This window comes from Canis lupus, chromosome 10 (genome assembly GCF_011100685.1).
Source record: "Canis lupus familiaris isolate Mischka breed German Shepherd chromosome 10, alternate assembly UU_Cfam_GSD_1.0, whole genome shotgun sequence".
Classification (NCBI taxonomy): Eukaryota; Metazoa; Chordata; class Mammalia; order Carnivora; family Canidae; genus Canis; species Canis lupus.
The window spans coordinates 24,483,440-24,509,174 of record NC_049231.1 but is presented as its reverse complement, the minus strand read 5'-3'; the positions used below and the strand labels follow the sequence as shown (position 1 = coordinate 24,509,174).

The window sequence follows — 25,735 nt, the reverse complement described above, 5'->3', positions numbered from 1 at the left end:
AACCACATTGGGACCTTTCACTACTGATTAGTGTAGTTGCCCTTCATAGGCAGCATTTTTTTAAAGATTTTACTTACTTATTCATAAGAGACAGAGAGAGAGAGGCAGAGACACAGGCAGAGGGAGAAGCAGGCTCCATGCAGGGAGCCTGATGTGGGACTCGATCCTGGGTCTCCAGGATCACCCTGGAGCTGAAGGCAGCGCTAAACCACTGAGCCACCCGGGTTGCCCCAATAGGCAGCATTCTTAGGAAGATTTATTGAGGAAATACTGAAATCAATAGGAAAAATGGTGTGTGTTCAGTACTGCGGACTGTCAGGTGTCGTGGCCACAGATGAGGATGGTTTCTCCTCACTTGGAGCCCAGGCCTCCTCATGAGATCAGTGTCAAGCTTAAAAAGGGCCTTCAGGCCTGGCCTGGTGTTGGACCCAGCCTATCTGTCAGATAAAGGATAACACTCAGCTGGGAAGGAAGATTGCCTGTGACAAAAATCAAACTGCTGTCAAAAGGGCCTCTGGAGGGGGAAATGATGATCTGAAATATACATGTGAAATGTAATATACATTTACTTATAATCCTTGAGTCTTTTATTTGAGAGCATTGTAGGTGGAGGACAGGGGTAGGAGGGGGGCTGCTTGTCTAGTTGACCACAAGCCAGTTAGGAGTCAAGTATGATTTGGCTGCCAACACAGTGAGTGGAGACTTGGATAGATTTCGTATTGGGGATGGTGGGCAGGGGAGCAGAGAGTATTGAATCTTAGGAGGAAAGGCATGTGTTCTATAGATATCTACAGTGTAGAAACTACTCTGAGGAGGGCTAGGGGAGCCTGAAGAGGCATCTAGTCTTGCCTTGAGAGGTTACAGAGGGCTTATGGAAGAGATAAACTTTGAGTTGAATCTCAATTGCTGAATAGGAGTTAAAGATTTGGTCAGATGAGGGTGATGTGAGAGAGAGAATATGGCACGTTAAGGGAACTGCACACTGACGGTGATGGAGTCCCCTGGGAGGGTGGTGAGTACCCATTGCTGGAAGATTTCAGAGGCTGGATCTTCTCTTGCTCAAGTGGCAGGTTAGCCTGGATAACCTCTGCAGACTCTCCAACCTGGAGTCTTTGCCAGCAGGAATGCTGTTACAGGATGCCTGTAGGTCACCTCAACTTGAGTAGTCTGTTTTTTTTTTTTTTTTAAAGATTTTATTTATTCATGAGAGACAGAGAGAGAGAGAGAGAGAGAGGCAGACAGAGACACAGGGAGAAGGAGAAGCAGGCTCCCTTCAGGGATCTTGATGTGGGATCCCATCCCAGGTCTCCAGGATCATGCCCTGGGCCTAAGGCAGGCACTCAACCGCTGAGCCACCCAGGGATCCCCTGTGTAGTCTGTTCTAAGTACAGCTGAGGGCTGCTTGCCTGAAGTTTTTTTAGATGAGAGTGTGAACATACCTTCAGGTTTGTCTGTGTTTGTTTCTTTCCATTGGCTGTATTACCAGGGACACTTAGTTTGTGCTTGGTCCCCAAGACTGACAGATTGACATCTGACATTAGCCAGCAGAAGGATAGGTTAAAGATAACCTATGAGAATTGTGAGTGCTGGTAAGCATTTAAAACATAGAGTGCTACATGAGGGGTGCCTGGGGCTCTTGCAGTGAGCAAGCTGTGTGGGAAATGCAGCCCTGCTGATGTGGATATCCTGCAGCCCTCCTTCAACTTCCTGTATTGGAGCCTTCATCAGACTACACCGAGCAGTCAGAAAAGAGGTGCTGGGGCCCCAGCTGAGACAACGAAGAGAAAAGGGTGTTGGGTAGTGTCTGTAGCCATTGCTGCCCTTAGTTTCTTCCTCTTATAAAAATATATAAGGGGAGGATATAGCTGGGCCAGATGGTCATAAGGTCCCTCTGGTTCTGATAACCTGTGGTTTGAGAATGAAGTTGGAACCCTTAAAGCCTCAAACTGATCTGTTTGTTTATTCACTATGTGTGCATGAAGTTCCCCTCAGGTGCTAATCATGAGGCTGGCACTGAGCCGGGGCTCCTGCATAACCTCTGTGGCCCTTGCTTCACCAAACCATCTACAGCTGCTGCAGTACTCCTTAGCAGTACCGCCCTGATTGAACTTCTGGAGAAGACTCTGGCACTCACCTGGACCAAGGTAGACTCTCCCAGGACTGAACTCCTTTGCTCCGCCTGGCTGCTCACTGCCTCTTTCTCTGCTCAGCAGCACTATGCCAGTCTGCAGGTTAGTCACTAACTCCTGTGGCTTTGGGGCATGGGGTAGCATACAAGGGAGTGACAAAGTTCCTGAGTTCTGGTTCTAGCTCTGTGGCTTATTAGCTGAGTAACCTTCATAAGGTATTTGATCTCTGAACTTCAGTTTCCTTGCCTATGGAATGGGGAAGAAAACATCCAGGGTTGTTGTCAGGTTGGTTTACATTAATTTACCATATATGGATAACCTACATGCCAGTCTGTGTTCTAAGCACAGAGAAATAAGAAATACACCATGTACCCCACACTTGGGAAACTTGTAGTCTCTAAGCAAAGCCTTGAAAGGTAAGTAAGACTGTACCAGGCAAAGATAGTGGGGAAAAGATGTTCCAAGTAAAGAGGAATATTTGAGCAATGACATGAAACTACAAAAATTTAGGACATAGTGTACATACTTGGAGACTGGTGAGGTGCTGTGTGATTAGAATGTACAGAGTGGATGGTCAGATTGGACAGGAAGACAGAAGCCAGCCTATGATCTTGTGCTGGGTGGTAAGCTGTTTAATGCCACATATGTAAGCTGTCGTTTTGATTGTTGGGGAAGGGAACAGTGGACATAGCCACAGAGCACCTCCTTTCTTCTCAGTCCCTCCCCACCCCCTTGTGTAGGACCTTGTCATCATAGAGCCCTGCAGGAGGTCGTCTGTGGGCTGCTCCACATTCAGGTGTCTCCTTCCTCAGCCTGACTGCACCTTGTGGATAGAAACCATCTTCTAGCCTTTGAGGTATCTTTGCCCTGTGCCCAACTCTGTGCCATTCTAGGGCCAGGCACATGCTTCTTTGTGTAGAAGTGAAGTCATTTTTAAAGTTTGGCCTCTAAAAAAAACCAACCAACCAACAAAAAGTTTGGCCTCTAAGATGGCATCAGGCTGTGGCAAATCTAAACTATAGTAAGTCTTCTGGTCGTTGACCATGCATCAGTTTGGGATAGGAACCTTTTCTGCTTTTCTGTATGAGGCTGTTGGGCCCACCTGTACCGCTGTAGTTACCTGTCTGGATGGAAGCCTGCACTGTGTCCCTGGCTCTGCCCTGGTCCTCAGCTTACACCCAGCCAATTACCTACTAACCACCTCCACTCTAAGTCCTCCCCACTCCCTTAGCTCAGGCCTGATAGTTCATCCTCACCACTAATGTGGCCTATTCAGTCTCCTGGCTCCTCCCCTTTCCCTAGCTCCACATCTCTTGTCCCTGTAGCCAGTCTCTGCATTCTCCACATGGCCGCTGAGACCCTGCTTACCTGGCCCTTCTGCAGCCTTACTTTCTGCCATTCTATCCTCCTTCTCTGTCCTCTGACCAACTGTTAGCTCTTATCCAGATCAGCACTACTCTTTCACAGCTCCATACTGTTGATGGTTTGGTTTTGATCAATTGATTTTTAAGATTTTTTAAAGATTTTATTTAATTTTTTTTATTTTTTTTAAAGATTTATTTATTTATTTATTTATTTATTTATTTATTTATTTATTTATGATAGACACACTGAGAGAGAGAGAGAGAGAGAGGCAGAGACACAGGCAGAGAGAGAAGCAGGCTCCATGCCGGGAGCCCGACAAAGATTTTATTTATTTACTCATGAGAGAGACAAAGAGAGAGGAGCAGAGACACAGGCAGAGGGAGAAGCAGGCTCCACACAGGGAGCCCAATGTGGGACTCAGTCCCAGTTCTCCAGGATCACGCCCTGGACTGAAGGCAGCACTAAACTGCTGAGCCACCTGGGCTGCCCTGATTTTTAATTTAATTGTCCTCTTAAAAGTTGTTTTATTTATGAGATTGAGAAAGAGGGGAGGGAAGGGGAGGGGGAAGAGGAGGGGGATAAGTAGCCTGGCTGAGTGTGGAGCCTGACTTGGGGCTCAATCTCAGGACCCTGAGATCATGACCTGAAGCCAATAGTCAGACGCTTAACCATTTGAGCCTCCCAGGCACCTCTAATGGCCTTTTTTTTTTTTTTTTAAGATTTTATTTATTTATTCATGAGACACAGAGAGAAAGGCAGAGACATAGGCAGAGGGAGAAGCATGCTCCCTGCGGGGAGGGAGCCCAATGTGGGACTTGATCCTGGGACTCTGGGACCACACCCTGAGCTGAAGGCAGACACTCAACCACTGAGCCACTCATGCATCCCTATTTTTTTTTAAAGATTTATTTATTTATTCATTCAGAGAGAGCGAGAGAGAGGCAGAGACACAGGCAGAGGGAGAAGTAGGCTCCATGCAGGAAGCCCGACGTGGGACTCGATCCCGGGTCTCCAGGATCACACCCTGGGCTGCAGACGGTGCTAAACTGCTGCGCCACCGGGGCTGCCCGATGCATCCCTATTTTTAAGACAGTTTTAGGTGTGCTGAAAAGTTGAGCAGATAGCACAGAGAGTTAGTTCCCAAATAACTCCCACACAGTTTCCTCTATTAACATCTTATATTAGTATGTTATCTCAATACCTTTGTACAAGTTGGTTCTTCCGCCTAGAACCTGCTGATTTCACTAGCCAACAAGCATTATTGAGGAACTGCTTTGTGTCAGACTGTGATAGATCCAGTAGAGAAGTAATTCCTGCCTTGAAGCAGCATGTGTTCTCTGGGTAAGGAGAGCAGAGCAGACTTGGCTTTGAACGTATCCCCTCAGTTTGGACATTGCTTTGGCTTTAAAGAGCACATTCACTAATGCTGATCCTCAGCTCTTCTTCACAGTAGTTCTGGAGGGAGTGAAAGCAGGTGGCCTTGTTCCCATTTCATACAGAAAGGCTGGGAGACGGGCAGTGATTTCCCCTTGACCACATGGCTAGCTAGTGGCAGAGCCAGGGTTTTGATTCTGTCTGACTCTAGATCTAAATTAGTTGGATGCTGGGCTGAGGTGGAGACTCAACCACAGATGAGGCCAGTGAGGCTCCCTAGTGAGACAGTGGGGGATATTTGGGAAAAGAAAGGTTTTCTATGTACAGGTTAATTTGCCTCCTCACACTCCTGAATCTAGGACTGGTGGGCTCACAAGACTGTGTTGTCCTCTCTGTCCCTCTGAATGTAGTGGGTATGTATGGGTACCTGGGAGATACTGGGACAGCTTATTTTCTGCTCAAGCTGCCAGACTGTGGGAGCTATCCCCTTACCCCCGTCCTACCAGGTTCACCAGACACTGTCCGTGGATCTGGACCAAGTATTGAAGGTCCTCAGCTTCCCAAAGAAAAAGGCTGCGCTGCTCTCAGGTATGGCCTCAGGGGCCGCTAGCAGGAAAAGAAGAGCTTTTCCCTTTGGCTGTGAGATGGGGCTATCCCCCACCAGACCAGCCTATGGTCACCCCATTGTTATCTCCACTTTCTTCCCCCTGTGATAAAGCTAGGTGGGACGTGGGGAAGGGGGCAGAGACTGGGTGTAAGGGATTTCTTGCTTTCAGCTGCCATCTTATGCTTCCTGCGGACAGCCCTGCAACAAAGCTTTTCCTCTGCCTTTGTGACCCTGGTGCCCTCAGAGGCCCAGCCACCACTGGCCCCTGAGAACACTGTCTTAGCTCCACTGGGAACATCACAAGTATTGTCCCTGGTCATTGGACTGCAGAACCTCTTGGTGCAGGTAAGGTGCTTGCTGAGTGGGAGCCTGTTGGTGGAGCCTGCTTTATCCAGAACAATAGGAAGAGATGGCTACCTGTCAAGAACCTGGTATTTCCTCCAGGATTGGAGGGTGGATTAATTGGGACCTTTAAAGTTACAGTGATAGAAATGAAACTCAAAATGGCTCATAACTGAGAAGGTCAGGGGTTAGCACTGGCTTCAGGCCCAGCTAGATCCCAGAGGCTCAGACAGTGTTATCAGAACTCTGTCTCCAGTCTTGGTTCTGCATTCATCTCAGCTTTGTTCTCATGGGATGGTAGGATAACCAACAAAAGCACCTGGCTTATATCTTTCCAGGAGCAAGAGACTTTCTCTTGCCCAACAGTACCTAGAACTGAGTCTCATTAGCCTGGCTCGGGTAATGTGCTGTTCGCTGTGGCTGGGCCATGGGATGCTTTGGTTGACCTGGCTTGGACAGCGCCCTCTCCCAGAGGATGGGACATATGGTGAGCTTTCCATAACTCAGTGTAGACTGAACATGAAAGAAGGATGGTTCTCCAAAAGAAAACTGTTCACAGAAAAAGGAAGGGTGAATTTCATGTAAGCCAAGACAGTAGATGTTTACCCCAAAGGGTTTTATGTTTCACAGCTTAGAGGACTTTTGGAGTTCATTGTTTATCCAGCCATCAAATACTGTGAAGAGTGGTGAGGGCATGGAAATATGTCAGGTGCCTGCCTTTGACGAGTGAACATTTGGGGAGGGGCTGCCAGAGAAATAAAAGGTGATAACACTGTGATCAGTTTTGGGGTAAAGGGACACACTGCACTGTGGGAGTTCAGAGTAACTAATGGGCTAGTGTAGGGTTAGTGCAGAGCTGTCAGAGGTTTCCTGGAGGAGGTGCTTGAGCTGGGCTAGAAAGACCAAGTGACTTGTCTTACCTCCCCAAGGGCAGAGGGGGCATCAGAAATGGGATTGATCTTGATGGCAACACTATTTTGTTCTCTGGTATGGACTTATTTGCTGTCCCTGGTCTCATAACCTGTCTCTCATCCTTGATTCTCCAGGACTTTCTTCTTTTTTTAAAGAGCTTATTGTGTATTATTTTCAAATATGAGCTGGTTGCTATGGGGTGACTGAAGCCCTAGATGTTATTCTGTTATACTTGGACTCTCTTTTCTTGCCCTTTGGAGCTTGTCCAAGGAGACAGATCTGGTATGATTTGATAGCAAGTCATTCATCGGCCAAGAGGAGGGAGGTGAGAGGAGCCAGCAAATGAATGAGAGGAGTTATAGAAACTTCCTGGGGGTGAGGTGAAGGCCTTGATTTGAGTATAATCTATTTGGTGTCAAGATAATTACTGTGCATATAGAATATGGCTGTTGATTGTGGGAGATTATGTTTAAGTATTGATCCCTACTGGGCCTGTGCACAGTATGGAAAAAGTTGGAGATGTAAAGGAGATAGAGGACGCTCCAGGAGTGGCTCTGTGCTGACTCTGTGGTTGCTGAGACTTGTCCTGCCAGCACATCTATGCACAAGGCTCTATACCTTTAGCTCTCTCTGTTGTACGTTTCCATTTTCATACCAGTCTTCACTGGTATGAAAGAAGTTCCTTCTTAAAGGAAGGAACTGTGTTTGACTAATCTTTGCGTTTTATTCCCCTTGTGGGTTCAAAACCAGATGAGAAATCAGGAATCAGATGAGAACCAAAACATTGGCTTTATTTCTCGTAAACACTGTAGTAGAATGTAGCTGGGACTTCAGGTCATATGGGCTTTTTAGGCCTGGAATTTTTCATATAGAGCAAAGGTAAAAGAATTTTATAGTGGAACATTCACACACCCACCACCTAGATTCCACTATTAACATTGTAGTATCTTTATATCTCTCCAAAAAGAGAGAGAGAGAGAGAGAGAGAGAGAGAGAGAGAGAGAGTGTGTGTGTATATATATATATATATATATATATATATATATATAATTTTTTCCCCCAAAGAGAGCTTTTATAAGTGTTAAAGGGGGCACCCCGGGTGGCTCAGTGGTTTAGCGCTGCCTTCAGCCCAGGGCCTGATCCTGGAGACCTGAGATCGAGTCCCACGTCAGGCTCCCTGCATGGAGCCTGCTTCTCCCTCTGCGTGTGTCTCTGCCTTTCTCTCTGTCTCTCTGTCTCTCTCTCTCTCTCATAAATAAATAAAAAAATCTTAAAAAAAAGAGTGTTAAAAGGTTTAAACCACTCTCTTTTCTCCCAGGCCAGATCAGAAGCCCATAGGCAAGGATATTATGTTTACTTTATGGACACTTTGCCACCTAGCCGTGATCTTAAGAGTTTAAGTTTAGGGACGCCTGGGTGGCTTAGCAGTTGAGTGCCTGCCTGTCTTTGGCTCTGGGTATGATCCCAGAGTCCCGGGAGCCTGCTTCTCCCTCTGCCTCTGTCTCTGCTTCTCTCTCTCTTTGTGTCTTTCACGAATAAATAAATAAAATCTTAAAAAAAAAAAGTTTAAGTTTATGGGAGCATGACCTTTAATACCTTGATCCTGTTCTGATGGCACAGTAAATGTTAAGCTAGCATTTTACCTGTTAGATAAATCTCTCCTTGGGTGAAGAGGAGCCAGTTAAATGTGGGAGCAAGGAGAAATGCTTTTTCTCCAATGTTTTTAACAGGCTGAGGTTACTATTTTAACATTCAGAAGTAAGAGAAAAATGACTCTCTTATACTCAATATCCAGCATAAACCCTGGCACCAAATTAGCATTCAGTGTTTGTTGAATGAATGAATTAATGAATGAAGACACAGAAATGAATATAATATGGTTCTAGCTGAAGTACACAGATTATAGGAAGCACTAATGATTACAATTAATGCCAAAATGACCTATTATTTGAATCAAGAAAGTCTATAGGAGAGGTTGCATTTGAACCAATCCTTGAATGATTGAAGCACTTTCCTTAAACCAGTAGCCTAAACACTAAAGGGTCAGTGACTTCCTGTACCACCATTACTATTACCTCCCCTGCCCGAGCCTAGGGGTCACCAGGCCTGGGACACTCTTCTGTGCCCCTGGCAGTTTTTTTTAATCATGCTAAAATATTACATAACAAAATTAACCATTTTAAAAATCATTTTAAGGTATAGTTCTGTGGTAGTAAATATATTTATGTTGTTATACAAACACTACCACCTTCTATCTCCAAAACCTTTTCATCTTGTCATACTAAAACTCTGTCCATATCAAACCATAACTTCCTATTGCCCCCTCTCCCCATCACTTGATAACCACTGTTCTGCTTTCTCTGTTTGGCTCTTTTGACTATTCTAGGTAGCTCATTTAAGTAGAATAATATACTATTTATCTCTAGAAGTTTTTTGCTATCTTCACCAGTCCTTGGAAAGAGGAATCAACTTGAATAACTCATGAATTCCTCATGAAGAGGCTCCTGGGTCTTTGCCTGAGTTTCTCAGCCTCACAGTCACTGTCCCTGATGAACAGGACCAAGTAGCCCCTTCCTCCCTTCTCTCAATGACACACTCCTGAGAAATTCCCTGGCCTTCTGCTTTCAGCCATAATGACCTTTCTATCACTGCCCTTAACCCAAGGAAGTATATGGAAGAGCCATTTTGTTTCTCTGTCCTTCCCCCAGGACTGGAGCTAAGCCTCCTTCAGACCCTTCCATAGGTTTGCTGTTTAAAAATAGTTCTGTATTTGTTCAGTCATTTATACATTCAGCAAACATTATTCCATAGTAATCCAAGAATAGAGGAGGTCTGTCTGTCCTCCCCTCTTTCTCTCCCCCACCCCCACTTCTGAGCTCCAGAATGGTTTATTCAACCCTGTAATGAGGATCGCATTTATCATATTTTATTATATGATCAGTGATTTGCATTTCTGTCTTCTTCCATAAAACTGTAAATTTTTTTTAGGCAAAAACTTCTGCTTGCAGGGGTCAGAGGAGGCCTCACAGAGAAGGTGACATTTGAATTCAGCCTAAAACAATGTCTAGGAAGAGGTAGAGGGAAGGGCATTCTGGGCGGGGAAGACAGAATGAGTAAAAGTACATGATATAGAAGTGTGCAGTGGGGAATGGGGGCAACGAGAAGTAGATGACAGTGAAGAGCTGGGCAGGGGCCATGCTAGTCAGTAACTTATATACCAGGCCAAGAAGTGCTGAGAGAAGCCACCAAGGGCTTCTATCAGACTGATCATTGGCAACCTCAGTAGGGAAGAGGGAGGAAAAAGCCTGAGGCAGGGGGGACTGTGGAGCAAGAGGTTGTTGCAGTGACCCAAGTAAATGAGTGAGGCCCATTTCACACCCACTGGGATGGATAGCTAATCAAATAATATCAAATTTTGGTGAGAATGTAGAGTAAGTGAAACTCTCATACATTGTTGGTGGGAATACAAAATGATGCAGCTACTTTGGCAAACAACCAGGAAGTACTTCAAAAAACTAAACACGGAGTTTCCATATGACCCAACAATTCTACTCCCAGGTATATGCCCAAGAAAATGGAAAGCATTTGTCTACACAAAAGCTTGTGTAGACAAACAGATGTTCATAGTAGTACTATTCATAATAGTTCCAAAGTACAAACAACCCTAATGTTCACCAGCTGATGAATGAATAAATTGTATGTACACACACTTGAATACTGTGTGGCCATAAAATGTAATGAAGCAGTCACATGCTACAACATGGATGAATCTTGAGCCTCCATTTCTCTATCTAAAATAAAAGGAGTCTTTCAGTGTTAAATGATTTGGGCCTATGAGAACTGCTTTAATTCCCCCAGGAATGGAGCATAGCAGGGAAGTGTTGGTTGCAGTGAGGATGGAGACGGTGTCCAGAGTTCATTATGCTGGGTCACAGAGGGGAAAGAAGGGAGGTTAGTAGCAGCAGTGGAAAGGTCTGAAGAAGGGCTGTGGTCACTGGCATGATTTACATTGGAGTAGGGCGAAGCCAGGGCAAACTTCCCTTCTGCTTAGTTCTTAGAGGAGCCACCAGGATTGTAAATCTCTGAATGTCTCCAGAATAGAAATATAGTAGGCTTGTTTTGGGTTTTTTGGAGATGGAGACCATGGCCAGGAGGTGGAGCTTGCCTTTTCTCGTGGGGCAGGACTGTGTAACTGGATTCCAGTCCAGTTGCTACATTCCTGTGGAAACCTGGGGAAGGGTAAGTGTGGGCCTGGGCAGGGAAGAGGCAGTTTTTCCTTGTGCTCAGACTTGGCTTTGTGATCGGGGTGGGAGTGGAATGTTGTTACTAATTTGGAAATCAGTGAGCTAATTAGTTTTACAAGACGTGAGGTTTTGATCTCAAGGATCATTCTTATAAGAGCAGAGGTTCATGTCAGGTTAAGGTTCTAGGAGAGTAGGAGGTGGGGAGGGGACATCTACTGAGTGCCTACTCTGTGTAAGCACTTGGCACATGTCATTTATTCACCACAACTCCTCTGTAAGGTAGAAATTACATCTTAGTTTTTTTTTTAAAAGATTTTATTTATTCATGACAGAGAGAGAGAGAGAGAGAGAGAGAGGCAGAGACACAGGCAGAGGGAGAAGCAGGCTCCATGCAGGGAGCCTGATGTGGGACTCGATCCTGGGTCTCCAGGATCACACCCTGGGCTGAAGGTGGTGCTAAACTGTTGGGCCACCGGGGATGCCCTTTTTCTTTCTTTCTTTTTTTTTTTTAAAGTAGGCTCCAGTGCAGAGTCCAATGCAGGGCTCGAACTCACAGCCCTGAGATCAAGACCTTGCATGCTAACCGACTGAGCCAACCAGGTGCCCCTGATCTCAGTTTTATAGACAAGGAAACAGAGTCCCAGAGATAGTAAGTAACATGTCAAAGGTCACACACTTTTAGGTCAGAATTCAAACCTAAGTCTCTTTGGCTACAAAATCCATGTTCTTTCAGTGTTCCAAGATGCGCATCTTGTGAACAGGTGCCATTGTTACCTGAGTGGTAGTACCTAGCTTTCCTAATGCCCAATGGCCTTGGCTCTTCATCCACCTTTCAGCTGGCCCTCGTTGGGTATATAAGGTAATATGGACACTGGGTCAGAGAGTGACACTCAGGCCACAGCTCTTCACCAGATGGGGAAGCCAAAGGCAGTGGCTGGGTATTATACCAAGTGGTCTTGGGTATTTGGGAAGAGGCTGGAAATTCCCACTGGTTAAGAGTTAATTTTAGATTGGAGAAGGAGAAAGGGCACAAAGCCTAGGGTTTTCTAGACCTGCCACCTATTGATATGTACAGGTGTCCTCAGATCAAGTATTTTTTTTTCCCTCTGGCTCTCATTTTCTCAGCTATAAAATGAGGTGAGTAGATTAGCTCAAACATTTGAATATGTGCCTTGGAGGCCTTAGGGGTTCTGTGGAGAAAACCCAGGGGTTGTTAAAGAGGGGAGTGTTCTGTTGTGCATTTTATGAGGCTGCTCTCACCCTTTATTGTTTACTCTGTGTCAAGCACTGGCTGAATAGTCTATACCCATTCTCATCCAACCCTGTCAGCAACTCAGTAATTTTTTCTTATCCCCAGTCAGCAAGGATAAGTGACCTTAGCCAGAGTCACCTAGAGTAAGTGATTAATAAGCAAGGATGCAAGCCCAAGTCTGTCCCATATTCTTTTTTCTTTCTTTCTTTTTAAAAGATTTTCTTTGAGAGAGAGAATGAGAGCATCGGCAGGGCATGTGGCAGAGAGAGAGAGGGACAAACAGATTCCCTGCTACTGCTGAGCAGGAAGCCCAACTCAGGGGCTCAATCCCAGGACCCTGAGATCATGACCCAAGCCAAAGTCAGATGCCTAACCAACTGAGCCACCCACATGCTCCTGTCCCCTATTCTTAACCACCACATTGCTGCCTTCCAAAGAACAGTGTGAAGACAGCATAGCCTCTTTGGGGGTTAGTTTTTGCATTTTAAAAAATGCAAATGTTTTTGAGATGTAACTTACATGCAACAAAATTTACTGGTTTTAAGTGTACAATTAAATGAGCTTTTACAGTTTTGTAAACACTACCACAATCATGGTATTGAACATTTCCATCACTCCAGAAAGTTCCCTTGTGCTCCTTTTAGTCCATCTCTTCTCCCTATCCCTGTCCCTCATAAACACTGATCAGCTTTCTGTCACTATAGTTTTGCCGTTTCTAGAATTTATATAAATAAAATACAAAATGTGGTCTTGTGTGTCTAGCTTCTGTCACTTAGCTTAATGCTTTTGAGGCTCATTCACATTGTCATGTGTGTCAGTACTTCATTTCTTTTCATTGGTGAGTAGTCATCCATTATATGGCTATACCACAACTGTTTATCCATTCACCTATTGATTTGGGACTTCTAAATTTTTGGCTATTATGCATAAAGTTCTTAAACTGAATTATAAGTCTTTGTGTGGACATATGGCTTCATTTCTCGTGGGTACATATCTAGGAGTGAAATTGCTGGGTCAAATGACATACTCACTTTCTAATGTGTGTAACAAGTTACCACAAATGTAATGGCTTAGCCCCACACTGTGTATTATCCCACAGTTCTCTACTCAGACTCAGAAGTCTGGGTGGGTTTGACCAAATTCTTTATTCAGGGTTTCACAAGGCTGAAATCAAGGTGGTGGCCAGGCTGGGTGCTTATCTGGAGGAAAGATCCACTTCTTGGGACGCCGGGGTGGCTCAGTGGTTGAGCATCTGCAATCGGCTCAGGGCATGATCCTGGAGTCCTGCACTGGGCTCTCTGCATGGAGCTTGCTTCTCCCTCTGCCTGTGTCTCTGCCTTTCATTGTGTCTCTCATGAATAAATAAATAAAATCTTAAAAAATCCACTTCTTCCTCAGCGGCCTCTTCCAGGTTCTTGAGGTTGCCCACATTCTTCCTTACCCAGCCCCTCTATCTTCAAACCACCAATGATGCATGCTGAGTCCTTCTCACACCTTCAGGTTCTCTGGTTCTGTCACCAGACAGACAAAACTGTTTTTCAAGGGTTGGTGTAACTAGATTGAGCCCAAACAATCTTCCTTTTGCCATATTCCGTAGCATAATCACAGGAGTAAAATCTGGGGGCAAAGGTCAGGAGACTGACTTGTCTTAAAATTCTGCCTACCACATAAGGTAAGTATATGTTTACTTTATAAGAAACCATCCAACTGTTTTTCCAAAATGACTGCACCATTCTACTTTCCCACCAGAAGTTGAGAGTTCCAGTTGCTTCAGATTCTGGCCAACATGGTATTGTCAGTCTTTTTAACTATTTGTGGGTTTTTGTGGTGTCTCATGGTAGTTTTCATTTGGATTTCCCTAATGCCTGATGATAATGAGATCTTTTGGTATCCTTATTAGAGCATAAAATTTTGTTTGATGTAAGGTTCTGCTTGAAAAAAAGGTTGAAAGAGGGGTGCCTGGGTGGCTCAGTCTGTCATTTGCCTTCAGCTCAGGTCATGATCCCAAGGTCCTGGGATGGAGCTCTGTGTCAGGCTCTCTGCTCAGTGGGGAGCCTGTTTCTTCCTCTTCCTCTGCTTGTGTTCTCTGTGTCAAATAAATAAAATCTTAAAAAAAAAAAAAGGTTGAAACCTACTGGCTTAGATAAACTGAGGTTCTTACAGAGTGTAATCTGTGAATCTCTTAGTGGGGCTCAGGGCTTAACCACTTTTCTGAAACCGTGAAACAGTCTCTCTTTTCTTTTTTTAAAGATTTTATTTATTTATTTGAGAAAGAGAGCAGGAGTGGGGGCGTGTACAGAGGGAGAGGGAGAAGCAGACTCCTCGCTGATCAGGGAGCCCAAAGTGGGGCTCGACATGGGGCTCTATCCCAGAACCCTGAGATCATGACCTGAGCCAACAGCAGCAGCTTAAGCAACTGAGCCACCCAGGTGCCTCTCCTTTTCTGAAACAGTCTCTTGAATGTAGATAAATGTAGGTAAATCGTCAGTATAAGCACTATGCTCCATGTGTGGTTTAGAGATGAAAGCAACAAACATTTCTTGATTATCTACAGGGTTACAATCCCAAATCTGAAATTCTGAAATCCAAATTATTCTGAAAACCAAATGATTTTTTCTTGGTTGGTATCAAAACTCATTGGTAGCAAAACTTAACACGAATGGGTTTTATTTGTTTATTTTTTTTACAGAAGGACCCTCTTTTGTCTTATGCCTGTGTTGGCTGCCTGGAAGCCTTGCTTGACTACCTGCATGCCCGGAGCCCAGACATTGGTAGAAGCCCTCCCCATTCTCTGATGTTCCCATAGGGCTGGCCAGCCCCTGCCACCTTTCTGTCTCAGACTCCCAACCTCTGGTTTTTGATTTACATTCATTTTGTTTAATTCTTTTCACAACATGCAAGGGCATTGCAATGCCCATTATATGGATGAGGACACTATGGTCCAAAGAGGTCAAGTAACCTGCCCAACCAAAATCACAAAAGCTCCAAAGTTGCAGAACCCTTCCCACAATAGTGGGATATGTGGTCTCCCTAAGCCATGCAGCATAGGTGGATAGAAGCCCAGGGAAAAAAGAAACTTCCAGTGGCCAGTTTGTCCAATGCCCTGCCTCTAGCTGAGCAGCCCCTTTTTAAGCCAATAAAAGAAATTCCTCTTCATCAATGTTCCAAGGCCTATGGAAAAGCAGTAACAACCCAGGGCGACTGATGTTTCCTATAGCATTTCATGTGGTCTCCCAGCCCTGGAATCGGTTTTTGCTGTTTACCCTCCTGGATGCTGGAGAGAGTTCCTTCCTCAGACCTGAAATCTTGAGGCTCATGACCCTGGTAAGTACAGAATGGATAGTCCTGTGGGGTGAAGAATGTCATTAGCTGGGTGTTTTTGAAGAGTCCAGGTAGAAGGGTAGAAAGTAGAGGGGCTGGGTGGGCCTTTACCTTACAAGAGGCCTGCTCAGAGAATTTCCTGTAAACACCCACATCTTTTCACCCCAAAAGACCCAAATACTCTAATTCATTCACACATGAAACATTGGCCAGGGCCTGCTGCCACATCTAGATCCTATGTTAGGGACCAAAGAGGTCACTGAGCCAAATGCTCTGGCTTTTAAGGGTCCCTCAGTCTAGAGAAGGATATAGATAAGGAAACTAATAGTTAAAACAAGACAGTATTAGTGGCACAGAAGATATGCTAAGTGCTTGGAATGCAGTAAGTGCCTATTGAATAAACAACAAAGTGAGCCTGTGAATGATAGTGAAGTGGATCAATGAATAAATCAGTATTTGGTATGGGAACACAGAGAAGAGTACAGTTGACCATTGAATACTATGGGGGTTAGGGGTGCTGACCCCCTCACAGTTGGAAATCTGCATGTTAGCTTTTGACTCCCCCTCCCCATACTAACTACTAATAGCCCACTGTTGACTGGAAGCCTTACCGATAACATAAACACGTATTTCACATGTTCTATGTACTAAATACTGTATTCTTACAATAAAGGAAGCTAGAAAAAATGTTAAAATCATAAAGGGAAACTACTTTTACAGTACTGTACTATATTTACCCCAAATAAATATACAGGTCTGTGTATAAGCAGACCTGTGCAGTTCACTCCTGTGTTGTTCAAAGGTCAACTGTAATAGCTTCTGCCAGAGCCAGAAGGGAGAGGTGAATAAGGATGTAGTAAGCACTAAGTTAATGCCTGTATTTCTTTAATGAAATGAAAGAACATTCAACAGGAAGGTAACATTTTAGCTGAGACTTGAAGGATTAATAGGCCAAGAAGAAAAATATTCCAGATAGTGGAAGTGAAAGCAGGGACACGAGCACATGGTGGTATATTTGGGTAACCACATGTATTCTATTTTGGCCATGAGTGTGAGGTGACAGGCCAGGGAGTGAGGGGAAGAGTACTGAAGGGGTCAGCAGGACCAACTCTCAGGGTTTCACAGTCTGCCTCATTTACCCCACTCTTCTATGATACAACCCCACCACCTCTGCCCACTGACCCTGAGCTCCTGAAGGCAGGGTTCTCTGGGCTTCAGATCTATGCCCTCAGCCCAGTGCCAAACACAGCAGAGGCACAGGAAATGTCAGTGAATGAAGGAGATACCAAATCTCTGTGTGTTTGGGGCTTTTCTCCCTGGCCTAGTTTGTGCGGTTCCAGAGCAGCAGTGTCCTCTCTCACGAGGAGGTGGATCATGTTCTGCAAGGCGCAGCTTTGACTGACCTCTCCACCCTGTCGAACACCACACTTCAGGCTCTGCATAGCTTCTTCCTGCAGGTGGGTGGGAAGGGAATGCTGTATAGCCACCATAAGGCTAGATCCACTCACCACCATCTTCACTATGGAGAATGGGCGCTCTAGCCACAGCGGCCAATGGGAAGCCAGGAATGCAGAGGGTAGAGGGTAGAGAGGGTCTGTATGGAGTGGCCACTGAGGCCTGTATTCCCTGCCACCTTCTCTCAGGTCCAGAGCATGGGCCTCCTGGCTGATCACAGCATGGCTCAGACCTTGCAGACCTCGTTGGAGGGCCTTACCCCCAGCACCTCCTCCGCCCAGCCGCCCCTGGACATGCTGTATCCTTTCTTGCATCTGGGAGCCTTGGTCTGGGCAAGGTCACCCAGGCTATGGGAGGCTGTGGCATCATGCTTCAGAGGGGTGACACTCTCTGTAGCCTTGTCCTTTAAAGTATATGTGTTAATGAGGATAATTAATAGTGATAGCAAGGACAATGACTTACTGTTTTAAATTCCCACCAAGGACCAGACACATTACATGCACTGTGTCTAATCCTCACAGAAGGTAGAGGTGTTAGCATAGCTGTAACTTAGACCAGAGAGGTTAAATGACATGCCCAGAATCACACAGTGATAGCATTAAGATGTGACCCCTGTTTGTCTCCAAAGCCACATCACCAAACTCAGGAAGGAGCCAGTCTTTCCCCAAGAGTTTTAGAGAAAGTAGTCCAAACCCAGTTCATACTGGTGCTTCCCTCAGCCTAATGGTGCATGTATGCACGCGCTTGATGACTGACCTGTCCCCGAGAAAGACTGGGGCTGTGGGCAGTGGCTAGAGGCCCTCTGGGGTGGTTGTGGTGCTCCAGACACCAGTGGAGCTGGTGGGTGTTGTGTGGTCGTGCTTCCTCCGCACCCCCACTGGCTACCTCCTTGTCCCTCCTCCTTCCCCTGTGCCTGAAACGGTTCTGTTAAATAGCAACTACCTACCCAGGTGTTGAGGTCCCAGTGTTAGAATCCAGCCCACAATTCTGAAGAATTCTGGGCTCTGGAAGTGTGGTTCTCCCATGGTTGGCTCTACCTTTCTGCTGTTCTCCTCTCATGTTCTGCCAGTTACCTGGGAGGAGTGGCTGTATCCCTGTCCCACATCAGAGACTGACCCTCATGACTCGAAGGCCCAGAAACAGAGAGAAGAGAAAATCAGAGCAGAATTATTGGGCAAATGGATGACAATTGTAGCCATTTACTCCATTGTTGACATGGAATAAGGAAATAAAATGATACACTCGCATGTCTCTGTTGGCTCTGTAAAAACATTTCAGTCTCAACTTCTCTGGACTCCCTGGAGCTGGTAACTCTGCCAGTCAGATAGTGGATTGCTTCAGAAAGGAATGTGTCCTGGTAACATGTAAGAAGCACCAGCCGGTTGCCTCAGCTGTACTCAGAAAATACCCGGCCGGCCATCCACGGGGCTAGAAGTGCGAGAAAGGCTAAGTGTTCGCTACCTGCTACTGCTACCCGTGCGATCCAAGTGCCCTAGAGGCACTCTACCTGCTGCCTCACCTCATGTGAAGGTGGAGAGAGGTGCAATGCCCAGGTAAGGAGGCTGAGCAGGGCAAATCTGCCTCGCTAGCCGAGCCCCCACTGTTCCCTGGCTGAAGCAGGCCCCTCGTGTTTCCCTGGGCTCTCCCCAGCACTTGTATTTCTATGTCCACGTGTGCGGTTCTTTTACTGTCGGCTCTCCACACCTGTGCCTGCTTCCTGCTCCCAGCTCAGCCCACCGCGCCTCTGCCTCCCGGTCCCCCACCCCCACCCCCTCTGGGTGCCGGGAACTGGGCAGCCCACCCTTACTCCTGGGGTCTGGCTGTACCGACCCTGCACAAAACTGAACTCCGGCCTAATGAACGGATAGGGAGGCCCCCGAGACTGGGTTTAGAAGCTGGTGGGACTGGAGCAGAGGCGCCAACTTCGCACTGCAGGGTTCTTAGAAAAACAACAGCGAGTCGTGACCCACCGAACCGATCCGGTCAATTTCGGCTTAACACTGTCAGCTGATGGAAAGTTTCGGTCAGGGCCCCAGTCCGCTGACGCGCCCTTTGAGTCGGGCCCAGACCCCACGCAGACTTCACTTCCTCCAACCTGAAGGAGACGCGGCGGCCAGCCCGAGCGCCCGGCACGGGGTGGGCGGGACACGACTCCCCTTCGCTGCGCTCGGCCCGCGGGGGGCGGGGCCGGAAGTGAGGTCAGCGGGGCGGCGGTCGCGGCCCGCGCTCATTGGCCGGCAGCGGCGCTCGGAGGTTCCTGCGCTACCGCTGGCGCCTAGTGTGAGGTCCCGCGCCTTTGCTACTCGCCCCGCGGGTCGTGGAGCGGGGCTGCTCGCCGAAGTCCTGCCCGCGCGCCCCTTCCCGCAGCGCCCGGCCAGGTAGGTGGGGGCAGGGGTCGGGGGAGGGCGGGCTCCCGGTGGGGGGTGGGGAGGCAGGAACCAGGGGCCCTGAACCTGCTGCTGGGTTAGGGGGATGAGACTCGGGGCTCCGAACACTTCTTGTTGGAAGGACTCGTTCTCTCCCCTGGGGAGACCCAAAGGGCTCGGGGCAGCAAGCCGGGTCCGCGAGCCCGCGTGGCCGGCTCAGATCCCACCGTCGCCATATCCACCCTCACAGAATGGGTTCGGAGTAGGTACCCAGCACCCAACCAGGAGGAGCGCTGGGAGCGCACGGGGCGGGATTGAGAGGCAGGGCGAGCGGGAGTAACTAGAAAAAGCAGAATCCGCCTCCACGAAGTCCGCTTTTTCGGTTTTCCTTCCCAACTTCTTTTCCCTTTCAGTCATTACCGGCTGTCTAATACCCCCAGGCTTCAAGTTCTGCCCTAGCCCAGGTCTGGTTCCCTGAGTTTAGAGCTTCACGTGGAAGGCAGGTGGTCCTGGGTGCACTTGGGCTACTCCTTCCCATTTTTAAGGCTTCAGTTGTCTCCTCTTCGTAGGATGGCTCCGAGGCGGTTCTCTGAATGATCTCTGCAGGCTCTGTCAATAACAGCATCTTTCCCCTGGAGCAGGTGTCCTGATAGAACAGTGGCAGCTTTGAGGTAGCCTGTGTACATTTAGAATCTTGGTTTAGCCTGCGGATAGCTGAGTTCTTTGGGCAGTCACCTCACTTTTTTTGTGCCTTGGTTTCCACATTGGTAAAATTGTGCCGCTCTCATCTCAGTGGGAGGCCTCCTCTGACCACGGTTTCATATTGCATCCCACCAACTCCTTCATCCTTCTCTGCTTATTTTACAAGTTTATTGATTGTTTCCCCTACTACAGACAAAAGTACCACGAATGCAGTGATTTTGTTTGTATTAGACACTGCTGTATTCCCAGCTCTAAATGAGTGTGGTACTCAGAAAATAATTAGGGAATGGTGCTCCAGTAGGAACAGGTGTTGTGGTGCCCGTGGTTCCATAGTGAATGAGTGGCAGCCTTCTTACCCAAGCCTGTGCTGCCTCCTTTCCTGCCCTACATCCCTTCTTCTGTTCTTTTTTTCTTAAAGATTTTATTTTTAAATAACCTCTACACCCAGTGTGGGGCTCGAACTTACAACCTCAAGATCAAGAGTTGCATGCTCCACTGAGTGAGCCAAGCAGGTGCCTCATTTCTTTTGTTCTGATGATAAAAGTCAGAGAGGGAGGGAAACTGCAAGTTTCATATGTCCCCTGACTGCCTGGGCTTCCTTAACCAGATAATTTCTTGGGATCCAGCATGGGATGTGTTGAAAGGAAATAATGACCAGCCCCTCTTTCCCCAGGCTAATACTCACCCAGTCCTTTCTCCCTACAGCAAGGAGATGACTTTCTTATCTCTGTTTTACAGGTGGAAAAGCTGAGGCTCAGAGGCTGAGCAATTTGCCTGAGGGCCCACAGTCAGAGGCAGAGCTCCAGCCCACAGTTCTAGACACTGACTCCTGTGCCTTAAGCATCCCTAAATTACCAATATTACCTGTTTCATCCTTTCTACCATCCCACAGTGTTTGTGTGTCTGTTGGTCACAGGCCCTGGGCCGAGACTGGTACTCCAGGGCTTCCCAAAACTGAATTTGTGGTATTTGGAGGCCATGTTATGTCAGGAAGTTGCCATTCACTTGCATTCTGTGTTTTATATAACCAAGCTCTGGATCTCACCTCTCTCTGGGTTACTTTCCTAGCTCTAGGATCTTACCTATGGATCTTCTTCAGTTCCTGGCCTTCTTCTTCATCCTGCTATTGTCTGGGACAGGAGTCACAGGCGCCCTGAAAACCTCCCTGGACCCTAGTCTGGAAATCTGTATCCTTTGGGATGGCAAGGGGGTTAATGAGCTGTTTCTAAGGAGATCTATAAACAGTCTTTCTGTACCCACAACCCCTTGGATTCCAGGGTTGGAGCAGACGCAGCCTAAGGGGACAGGGGAGAAAAAGTGAGGTTCTCTAACCAAACTTTGATCAAGTCAATTCTCTTCTGATCCTCAGGTTCCGCATATGTTAAATGGAGAAGGCAAGGCAACCCCCACAGGGGCTCTGAGGATTGTGCATGTGTTTTGCATGTTGTGGGTAAGACTCAGGCCCTGGTATACTAGGCTCCCTACTTTGGCCAGGCTTTGGGGACACAGAGAAGAGTCAGGACCAGTCAGTCCCTGTCTTTGAGGAATTCACAGGCCTTACGCTGGACTCTGTAATCAGCACTAATGAACCATGGACAGGAAGGAGAGGCATGTAGATACACGGTGCTTTGGCTTTGGAACTGGGTCTTAAAAGAACAGAAACTCATGGAGAAAGGGGTGGTGGCATTCCAGGCAAAGTGTACATTATAAGCAGAGGAGTGGAGGTTCTGGGAATAGTGAATGGTTGTAAAAGGTGGCAGGAAGACCATGGGAGGGGAGGACAGGAGCCAGTTCCTAAGGGATGTGTTCAGGGTGTTGGATATAGAATCTTGTGTGAAATGGACAAACGATACATTGCAGGATATCTGTGCCTCTCAGTTTGTTTCTTCCCTGGAGGTGGGAGGAGGGGGAGTGTCTCAGCTATGGGCATCTATGGCCCTTGCAGATACTTGCTGGTTGGGAATGGGCCCTCTGGACTGGGACCAGTGGATTATCCAGGCAGGAGTATGGGTGTAAGCCCCTTAACTTAATGCTATTCAGACAAGAAGATGTTTGAGGTGAAACGACGAGAACAGCTGTTGGCACTGAAAAACCTGGCACAGCTAAACGATGTTCACCAGCAGTACAAGATTCTTGATGTCATGCTCAAGGGGCTCTTTAAGGTGCGTAGGGGCTCTTTAAGGTGCGTGTGGGCACGGGGTAGCTCATGGCAGGCCTAGTCTTTGTTCTGGGCACTGATGATGGGTAGGAGTTCCCTAAGGGGATGGTGTTCAATGAGGGGGAACTATATGCACAAGATTTGAAATAGGGTTTAAATAAATAGGGCCATCTGTGAAGCGTTCTGCAAAGCCGCTCAGCCTAGGTGGGGTTCCCTCAGGTGCTGGAGGACTCACGGACAGTGCTCATTGCTGCAGATGTGCTCCCAGATGGGCCCTTCCCCCAGGACGAGAAACTGAAGGATGGTATGGTCTTCCCAATCCTACCCTTTCCTCCTCCCCACTACCTTAATCTTCTACAGCTGCTTCTTCCCTCCTATTCTTCTCACTTTTTTTCTCTGGAAGTATCCTCTTACAACACCTTGTCCCATATTTCTCCAGGCATTTCTAGGCTTCAGAGCCAGTTTTCTGGGCCCCTGATGTGGGTATATTCCTTTGTCCTGTACTGTGCTTGGGGCATGAGAAACAGAGAAGCCTCTGCCCATGACCCCACCTCAGGGATTCTTGCCTTTTCTACCATCCTGACCCTTGTAGAGAAGGCAAGGGTTGTTCCTATTTATAGGAGAAAAAGCAGTTCTGTTGAAGAGACTGGCCAGTGTGGGCAGTTAAGAGTGCTCTTTACTACTGTTTTAAAGCCCCAATTCCCTTAAATCCTTTTTGAGACACTGGGAAGAACAGATAAGATAATGTTCTGTGTCCTCTTATCTCCTCTTCCAAGAATTGTTCTCCTGTGGTAATTCCCCCCCCCCCCCATTAAGTGGTTATATTCTAACAATAAAACTGGTTAGATTATACTGTCTGGGAAAAGATGGAAATAGCACTTAAATGTCAAATGGTGGGGACTTTACAAACATCACCTCAAATCTCTGCTCTCAGAGGAAGGCACCATTGCCTCCATTTTCTAGATAAAAGAGGACAAGTAGTTTGCTCTTGCAAACCTGTAAACCAAGCTAACTCCTGAGCTCTTTGAGGTTCAAGATTGTTCTGAAGCCCAGAGGTTCCCACTCCACTTGTCTTGGACCCAACCTGGCATCTACTTATCTCTCTGTGTGGCCTGGCCAGTGCTGGTGAGGGCTGCCTGGGCTTTATCTGCAGTGGTGGCTCAAACAGGGACTTATAGCAGGGCTGGGTATGTAGTTATAGCCTAGGTTGTGGGGGGACCTGCTGCCATGATGGACATACTAACTTAGTCTGAACTGATCTGTTGATGAGAAGAAGGACATTAATGGGAAAATTGGTGAAATTCAGATAAGGTCTAATAATTAATATCGATGTTAATTTCTTTGTTTGGATAGTTGTACAATAGTTATATTAGATGAAGACATTAGGGGAAGCCAAGTGAAGGAATTTTATAATATATGATGGAAGCCTAAAATTATTTTAATATAAGTTTGTTTTTTTTTTTAAGGTTTTATTTATTTATTCATGATAGAGAGGGAGAGGCAGAGACACAGGCAGAGGGAGAAGTAGGCTCCATGCCCGGAGCCCTTCACGGAACTCAATCCCGGGACTCCAGGATCATGCCCTGGGCCAAAGGCAGGTGCTGAACCGCCTAGCCACCCAGGGATCCCCTAATATAAGAACTTAAGTAGTTAAAACATAATAAAATTGGGAGGTGCCTGGGTGGCTCAGTTTGGTTAAGCATTTGCCTTTGGCTCAGGTTATGATACTAGGTCCTGAAATCTAGCCCCACATTGGGCTCCCTTCTCAGTGGGAAGTCTGCTTCTCCTTTCTCTCTGACACTGCCCTGCTTGCGTGCCCACGTGCTCTCTCTCTCTCTTTCTCTCTCAAATAAATAAATAAAATCTTTAAAATAAAATAAAACTGGAAAGCGATTTAAAAAACCGCCAAAACCCTAATGTGTTCCCTGGTTGTCCTAATAGTCATGACCCCTCACACATACTACAGTTGTGTTAACTGTGGGGCCTGGCTCTGGATATTTAAAGGCCAAGTTGGGGAAATAAGATCCAGCCAAGCCTCATGTGACGCATGTGTCTTCATGTGCAGAATGGCACCCGTCTCTCTGGTCCCCACAACAAATGAGATACAGGGGGAAGAGCATGGCCTTTGGAGTCAGACCTGGGTTTGCAGCCCAGATTTGCCACTCACCAGCCATCTGAGCCTCATTTTCTGTCTGTAAAATGGGAACAGCAGCCTTATCTCCCTCAAGGTGGCTTTGAGGATTCATTGATCTGGTGGACCTACAGCCATTAGCACACACTATACACGTGGTCAGCACCTGTGGATAGTGGGCACAGTTCCCTTGTCTGATTAGTAGGCTTAGTGGGCTTCTACTCTCTGTAGGGTGGCTGGGGCTGGCCAGATGGGCAACAGAAGGGCATCTGCCCAGGCCACTCATCAGGATCCTCTTGCCAGCTTTCTCCCAAGTAGTGGAGAACACAGCCTTCTTCGGTGATGTGGTGCTGCGCTTCCCGAGGATTGTGCACCACTACTTTGACCACAATTCCAACTGGAACCTCCTTATCCGCTGGGGCATCAGCTTCTGCAACCAGTCGGGCGTGTTTGACCAGGGGCCCCACTCGCCCATCCTTAGCCTGGTAAGGACTAGGGCAGAGGAGGTTCAGGAGCCCTCTGCCTGGTGGTGTACTGTGAACCTTGAATCTGCCTTCATTTGGGCCTGAATGTCAGCCCTTGGTTGTGCTTTCTGTGATAAGCCTCAGGGCGCCTTGAGATGCTATCTCAGGGAGTTCTGTGGTGACCTGGGTCCCTAGGGGTCATCACCTTTTTCACATCTGCCTAAGCGTTGGGCCTGGGTCCCACCATGGAGGGAGTGGCTGTGGGTAAGGAGTCAGGAGAAGGCAGAGGATGACTAATTTTTCTTCATCCATAGATGGCCCAGGAGCTGGGGATCAGTGAGAAAGACTCTGACTTCCAGAACCCATTTAAAGTAGACCGCCCAGAGGTAAGCTCTTGGGGCCTATGGCCATGTGTGGTCTGCCTCTGCCAGGTCATGGGAAGCCAGGTCATATAGGGGCTGGAGCATGAGGGCTTTCAACTTGGAGCCAGACATACTTGGGGTTGAATCCATATTCCATCACTTGCTCATTGGTGTCTTTGAGTAAGCCCTGTCTTCGTTTCAGGCTCTCTGTCTTTTCATGGTATATGGACCCCAGCTGTAGGGGAGGCAGTCAGAGGCTGCAAACACACCCATCCCGATGTATAATAGGCATCCAACATCAAGTGGATGCTGGGGAGATCAGGCCATGCTTCTCTGCCCTTGAGCTTCTGAGCACTCAGCCAGGCTTCTGTCTCACATTCCTGCATATGCTTTCATCCAGAGGTGGGCTCTGAGGGCTGAAGCTGCAGGGTAGGATGACAGATGGGGACACATACAGTAGAGGGGAGAAGGGAATCAGGTAGAGGGGCAGGAAAGGCTGGAGGACTGGACTTGTCAAATCACAGGCTCTCAACTCTGGTGTAGGGAGATGT

At 47.2% G+C, this 25,735-nt stretch overlaps 2 protein-coding genes and 1 long non-coding RNA gene across 19 annotated transcripts in view; 2 read left to right on the top strand and 1 right to left on the bottom strand.

Annotated features, from left to right (window-relative positions):
* MEI1 (meiotic double-stranded break formation protein 1) overlaps positions 1-18,248 on the top strand; it is a 73,132-nt gene extending 54,884 nt beyond the window's left edge. For 4 of the 14 annotated variants that reach the window (XM_038550398.1, XM_038550399.1, XM_038550391.1 and 1 more), the window contains 9 exons: positions 1,643-1,753; positions 2,071-2,231; positions 5,375-5,456; positions 5,645-5,820; positions 14,915-14,996; positions 15,395-15,549; positions 16,872-17,003; positions 17,190-17,299; positions 18,071-18,248. In XM_038550398.1, the coding sequence (XP_038406326.1) occupies positions 1,643-1,753; positions 2,071-2,231; positions 5,375-5,456; positions 5,645-5,820; positions 14,915-14,996; positions 15,395-15,549; positions 16,872-17,003; positions 17,190-17,299; positions 18,071-18,116 (1,055 nt within the window). In that variant the 3' untranslated portion in view covers positions 18,117-18,248. The other 10 variants (XM_038550393.1, XM_038550394.1, XM_038550396.1 and 7 more) reach the window with 10 other exon arrangements.
* On the bottom strand, positions 14,876-19,167 carry LOC119873621. Its single transcript, XR_005365547.1, has 2 exons — positions 18,972-19,167; positions 14,876-18,429 (listed from the first exon to the last, which is right to left on the bottom strand). It is a non-coding gene; the product is annotated as an uncharacterized LOC119873621 (long non-coding RNA).
* Positions 19,168-19,220: 53 nt separating this feature from the next.
* Positions 19,221-25,735, top strand: part of SREBF2 (sterol regulatory element binding transcription factor 2) — an 80,659-nt gene continuing 74,144 nt past the window's right edge. Inside the window, exons 1-6 of one of the 4 annotated variants that reach the window (XM_038550390.1) lie at positions 19,221-19,379; positions 21,138-21,256; positions 22,110-22,231; positions 22,447-22,531; positions 24,662-24,843; positions 25,137-25,208. In XM_038550390.1, the coding sequence (XP_038406318.1) occupies positions 21,154-21,256; positions 22,110-22,231; positions 22,447-22,531; positions 24,662-24,843; positions 25,137-25,208 (564 nt within the window). In that variant the 5' untranslated portion in view covers positions 19,221-19,379; positions 21,138-21,153. Of the gene's footprint in view, positions 19,380-21,137; positions 21,257-22,109; positions 22,232-22,446; positions 22,532-24,589; positions 24,844-25,136; positions 25,209-25,735 lie in introns of all 4 variants that reach the window. The other 3 variants (XM_038550387.1, XM_038550386.1, XM_038550388.1) reach the window with 3 other exon arrangements.